The 6123-nt window shown below is 45.6% G+C and overlaps 2 protein-coding genes across 2 annotated transcripts, besides 10 other annotated features; both read right to left on the bottom strand.

The window, feature by feature from the left end:
* Positions 1 to 6123: part of a sequence feature (sequence corresponds to BAC RPCI93-5L5) that runs on past both edges of the window.
* Positions 234 to 254: a sequence feature (AT_rich).
* Positions 255 to 350: a sequence feature (T-rich).
* Positions 473 to 498: a sequence feature (AT_rich).
* Positions 698 to 744: a microsatellite.
* Positions 1048 to 1111: a sequence feature (T-rich).
* Positions 1600 to 1661: a sequence feature (T-rich).
* On the bottom strand, positions 1677 to 3416 carry Tb927.3.5250 (hypothetical protein, conserved; the record flags this gene model as incomplete). The annotated part of the gene is made up of 1 exon (XM_839022.1): positions 1677 to 3416. The coding sequence occupies one exon, from the start codon at positions 3414 to 3416 to the stop codon at positions 1677 to 1679; it is 1740 nt and encodes a 579-aa protein (XP_844115.1).
* Positions 1909 to 1936: a microsatellite.
* Positions 2684 to 2756: a microsatellite.
* On the bottom strand, positions 4162 to 5907 carry Tb927.3.5240 (hypothetical protein, conserved; the record flags this gene model as incomplete). The annotated part of the gene is made up of 1 exon (XM_839021.1): positions 4162 to 5907. The coding sequence occupies one exon, from the start codon at positions 5905 to 5907 to the stop codon at positions 4162 to 4164; it is 1746 nt and encodes a 581-aa protein (XP_844114.1).
* Positions 6092 to 6123: part of a microsatellite that runs on past the window's edge.

The following is a 6123-nucleotide window of genomic DNA, read 5'->3' as shown; positions in this document are numbered from 1 at the left end:
CGCCACACCTTTCCCCTCACCTCCAATACTCAATCGCCTAATTAATTACTTAACGAACAGTTATTTTATATTTTCTTTTACTCATAACGAGAAAAGAAATAAAAAAAAAGACACACACAGATACGCACAAAGGTGGAAAAAGCGGCCGCGCCACCATTCACTCTTTTTTTTTATTTTGTTTGAAATCTTCTTATTCCTTTACATTCCTTCCCTTAACCACATTTTTTTTTTCGTATAAATATATATATAAATATAAACAAAACGAAACAGAAGAGAAGAGAAGAGAACACAAAATTTTCAAAAACACAACCCAACACAACACAACGGAATTAAAAAGAAGAAAAAAGAACTGAAATATTCTTATATTTCAACTATACAACCTCTCACCATACGCTTCACTTCATCGCCCAAATATCATTTTTCCACATTAAACATTGCAGGAGCATCAGTCAAACAAAACATACATAAACACAAATATTAATATATATATTTAATATACCTAAGTTGGTGCATGCATATGTGTACAAGCATATTCATAGCAAAGCTGACGAGCAGAGAAATGAGTAATAAGCACAATGAACACATAAAGAAGGCAACTGCAGCACAGAAAGTCACACAATGAAGGAAAAATAATCAAAAAAAAAACAAACACAAATACGCACACATACGTACCTATCAACAACGGAATTTCGGCTACAATAATAACAACAATAATAATAATAATGGTAATAATAATAATAATAAAGTAGCCACAACACTGAAACAAATAAACAACAAAAGAAGTTGTTGTTGTTGTTGTTTTTCTTTAAGTCACGTTATTTCTACTTTTTCTCATTCCTCTACACGCGCACAACAAAACGAAAGAAGAAAGAGGGGGAAAACAAAAAAAAAACACCGCAGCAACAACTAACGTCTCGGGGACAACCAACGGGAAAGAAACACACACACACAAAAGAGGCTGTGTAGTAATAACAAAAATTAGTATTAGTACATCTCTTAAATTGCAAAGGCCACACACGCGAAGAAGAAGATGAAAGAGGAAAGAGGAAAGAGAGAGAAAAAAAAAAAGAAAAAAGAAATACACGAAAAAGAAAAAGAAAAAGAAAAAAAAGGTGAAATCAACCGGACTAAACAGCCGACGCAAACGGCAGTAACCAAAATAAATCTCCCCAAAACTAAAGACATCAGATGGGAAAAAGTGCCAAGGCAAAACATTAGAATGCACTGACAAAACCACCATATGGCAACCTGATTTCGCTTGTATTGTTTTTTTTTTGTGGTTGTTGTTTTTTTTTTGGGGGGAGGGGAGGAGGAGTTTTCCCAACCCCTTCCGTTTTTTTTATTTCTTCAGTCTTTTCCTTCACTCCATCCCACATCATACCCTTCATTTTTCCTCCACCACCTTTTTCTACTTCTTCCTTGCTTTTCTTTACCTCCTTTGAAGAAACAAATTTCACCAACATCATCACCTCCCTAAACTTTGTTTTACCAACACTCTTTTCCTCCTCCCCTTCCGTCAACGCACATGCGCATGCGCACGCACACAAACAAGCATCGTCAAATTTCACATCAACCAAAACTGGTAGACGAAAATTACGTAATAAAATTAAAGTAGGCAAAATAAAAATAAAAAAAGTGAAGTAAAAAAAAGAAAAAAGAAACTGTTTCACATGAGTCTATTCTGTGGTTAGCAGCGCCATCAAATGTTGGATCTTGTGAGTACCGTCCTGAAGGGGAGGCGGTTGTGGTGGCATCATCCCATGCATTACTCCGCCATCTCCATCATTCCCTAATAAACTTAACAATACACCCGATTTCATGCCTTCAGCAGCACAACCAACCGATGGTGCACCCGTGTTTATGCTAACGATACCGCTGCTCACTCGACTGTGCGCAACTTCTGCTCGGGGAAGAGGAGGAGGAGGAGGAGGAGAAGTGAGTTCATCAGCTTCCGCTCCTCCACCCACCAACGCTCGCAACAGTTGGTTTTTCAGAGCTTCAGAAGACGCAGTGGCACTTGAGGTTCTGCTTCCACCAGTTATACCACCATTACCGTTATTGCTGGAGCATTGCTGAGGGCTGTTGTTATTCCCGATGTTGGGGCTGGTGTTTACGCTGATGAAACCACCACTGTTGATGCTGCTGTTGTTGTTGTTGTTAATAGTGGCGCTGGGGACCGCATTGTTGTTGACACTCCGTTGCCGACCATTGGAAGCAAGGGATGACCACAACTGGCCCGAATTTGGTCTCAGTGCAGCAGAATTTAAATCACGACCCAAAGCCGGTTGATTAACACCACTGGTCTGCGATGGGGTTGGCGAGGCGGCGGTATTATTCAACATCAAATCCCACATTTGTACACCACCATCGCCCCAAATGACGGAAGCTCCGTTTGAATGGTTTAACGCCGCAACACTTGCCCACGTGTCTTCCCTTCGGGGCCCTGTTGGGCTTCGGGATGGTTGGTGGCGCGGAGCGCTCCCCCTGTTCAAACTATTGTTACCGCTGAAACTACTGCTATTTTGACTGTTTGCAGCCTTCTGCTTCACGAGCTCGCACTTGTCCTTTGGTCTCTGATTCAATTTGTCAAGATATGCAGCACTTAAAACAACACCCGCCGCCTGTCGTCTACCATCATCGTTAGGCTGCAACACATTCCACGCACCTCGGGGTTGAGTCGCAAGCTGCTGCTGCTGTTGCTGTTGTTGTTGTTGTTGTTGTTGTTGTTGTTGCGGTTGATGTTGCGGTTGCGGTTGAGGATTATGAGTCTGCTGTTGGCTTCCGTAGTGGTTTTCAGGTCCAAGGGCCTCACGCCCCCAGGTTGTGTTGGTAGCACGTACCCCTGAAGGTGCAGAACTATTGTTTGCCGCGTAAAGTTGCCGATTGTTCTGTTGACTCCTAGGTGCAGGAATGAGTGTACCGTGGCTTGTTGTGTTTGTGGTGTTACTGTTAACCTTATGTTCTGCTGCACGGCCGGGATCAACCACGGCACCTTGTGGTTGTTGGTGTGGCAGCTGGGGCCGGTGTAAACATTTAGGTGAGACCGATTTCTCGGAATTGTCACGTGGGCCGGTTGAAGGCATTGGAATGGGTGTAAAAGCATTCATCACACCCACCATATTGGGCATAGGCATCTGGCTGTGATATGCAAGCACATGGGCATTACTACAAGCTCCTTGACTATTACATGTACCCTGCCTCCAATTCTGACACAATTTCAACGCCACCTCCGTCCCGTCATCTCGCCACAGCTGTAAAGCCGCCCTGCTACCATTCGTTGGGCTGATCTCGTCCTCACCTACCGAAATAACCCGAGTTGGAGAGAGCTGGACTGAAACACGACCCAACGATCCCGCTTGCTGGAAGAAACTCTTGGTAATGTCAATGTTCTTCCCACGCCCCTTTCCACGCCCCATTGCGTGAGAAGGTATGTTTTGTGGTGCGAATAATAAGTTTCAACGGAAGCAAAATGGAAACAAATTAGACAATATTGAAAAGAAAAAAAAAGAGGAAGGATAAGCTAAGTTCTTCCTCGCTTCTACTAATACCTTTATTTTGGATGTTCCCTCCTTCGCTACCGCTTTCTATGCCCACCACTTCGCTTCGCGTTTGTGTGTACTTCTGAACCTTTCTTATGCCGTAAAAACGTCTTACCCTATTGTGAAGAAGGGAAGCAGGAGATGTAAAAGTGTGTAGCGGAATGAAAGAAGAATAAATAATAAGGAGCAAAGGCATCTAAAAGCGAAAAAATGCAGCAGCACGCCAAACAGCCCCCAGATGCCACTGAGTGGTAAAAAAAAAAAGAAACGGGTAAATTAAGAACGAACAAAAACTCCTCATAACCAAGCCGAACAGGTGCCAACAACACCAACAACAAGAGGAAGAAACGCAGTCCACCATAACATGGGATTTCATCTCTTAAAATTCCTCTTTCTTTCCACTTTCACTGCAAGTCAGTGACAAGCAAGAATGACAACGGGAAACACCGGGGGGAAAAAAAGAAAAAAGATAACGAATAAGGGACACACGTCGGATGTACCAAGACCATTATTTACAGGAGACAGACATGGGCGACAGGATATTTCAGACACAATCCCCAACAAAACCGATAAGTCAAACACAAGAGGCAAAAAAAAAATCCCGCAAAACACGGCGGTAACCCTACCGTGACCCACCACCTGCTGTGGAAGAGATCCCGGAAAGTGAACCAGCATTGCGATGCGTACGCGATGATTCCACGCGGTGCCGCAGGCGACGTCCACTACTTAATGTTTTCTTCATAAGCGCCGCATCGCGCTCTACAACCTCCTTTCGGTTCACATATTCAACATTCAGGTGGCGGCGGATGCCAATCTTCGCGATGTCTGGATGGTTCACGCCGTACAGTCGATCGTACCGTGTTTCTGGCACTTCATTCATCCACGTGGGCGAGCGGTCATGTAAACTACGCGTATCGTCATAGTAAATGTCACCCCCACGGACGTCGTCATACCGCTCCTTATTTGTCGTTACGTAAAGCGTTTCTTCCAAGGGAGGCCGCTCCCACGCTGGCCTTTCATTGAAGAATGCGGGAATTTCAGCTGTCGCCACGGCACCCTGCACGGCGTCGGGATCGTTGAAGTCACGCAGCGGCCCCACTTGTTTCGTTGTGCACTTCATCAGGTGAAGGTCGTATAACCATCCGTTACGTCGTCGGAACTCAATGAAGTCAAATTGTTTTACCGCACGACCCCATTCATAAAAGCGCGACCTATATGTTTGGAACTTACGTAACGAGTCCTCCACTTCATCCATCAATACACGCGACAGGTGCGTACGCGGGACACCTAACTCATCCATTTGTGCTAAAACGAGGGGGACTTTTTTCTTTTCCACTACGTTAATGTTGGCAAAACTCTGAAGCGGTTCACTCGTGGGGGTATTGGCGTGGTCCATGATGCTACGCAAGTACAGTTCAGCGGTCAGCGGGCTCGCTCGAGGCCAACGGCGATCTACAAGTTCCTGCCAAATGGCGTCACAGCAGTCGAACTGTCGCGCTTCACGGTGCCCCAACAAAAGGGCGTTAAAGCTTTCAACTGTTATGTGTTCACTGTGGTGGCTACGAAGAAAGGAGAGAATACTCTCTGCCTCCACCATGTTTCCCTGAAGTGAAAGAGCGAGCATAACAAGTTCGTAGGTGCTAATTGTCGGTGAGATACCCATCGAACCCATCCTGTCGTACACCGAGTCGGGGATGGCAGCCACGTGCGTGTAACCACAGGTGAGAAGCGTTCGCATAAGCGCATTAGTAATGTGGCTAGCTGCAGCTGTCCCCTGCGGCAAGTAACGAACAAACTGGCTCGGTTGTGTGCGTCCTCCACAATCCACCGCAAGAGAAGTAAGTGCTAAATCAAACCAACGGTACGCCTCTTGTGCTCGCTCCTCTCCGTTCTCGTCACCAAGTAGTTTGTAAGTCAGTGCCGGGTCACATTGTGCGTCACAGTGGAGAATCCGCTGGCCCAAACGAGGACACGCTAGTGCGTTGATGAGAAGTGCGTAATGACCTGCGTGGAGCGCTTTCTGGTGATGCAGTTCATCAACAATAGGTGTCGCCTGCTGATAGAGCCCATGTTGCGCCAAACGAACCGCCAAATCCAGTCGAACGTGTGGTGGTAGGGACTCTTGCTTCCGGTCCCCTGAGAGTTGCTCCAAGCGTTGCAGCACAGAAGCCCGTGAGATGTTAAATGATCGCATATGTGCCTCCCGTTCACGTTTGCGATGCAGCAAAATGAGGTGGCGCTGACGTTTCGTTATGCCGCTGTAGTAGTACACCCCTTCCCACTGATTCTGCGGCTTCCGATGCGGAAGATTCGTCCGAATCATGTAGTACGACGGAACCGTCGTTTTGGCCACATTCTGAGAAAGCATCCCGACCTGACAAACAGAAACTGCGTGTTAATACATGTGCATATATATATTACGTGTATACACAGAAAGAGTGAAAAGGTAACAAAACAAGGAGATATCGAAAATTTATTTGTAGAAACACTGGCATAGAGGAACGGTTAAACACACACAAACTTACTCTTGCCCCACGTGTGGAACCTTTTAAACACACACACACACACACACACACACACACAC

The sequence above is a fragment of the Trypanosoma brucei genome, chromosome 3, assembly GCF_000002445.2.
Source record: "Trypanosoma brucei brucei TREU927 chromosome 3, complete sequence".
In the NCBI taxonomy this organism is placed as follows: domain Eukaryota; phylum Euglenozoa; class Kinetoplastea; order Trypanosomatida; family Trypanosomatidae; genus Trypanosoma; species Trypanosoma brucei.
This window is presented reverse-complemented; position numbering and strand designations above follow the sequence as displayed.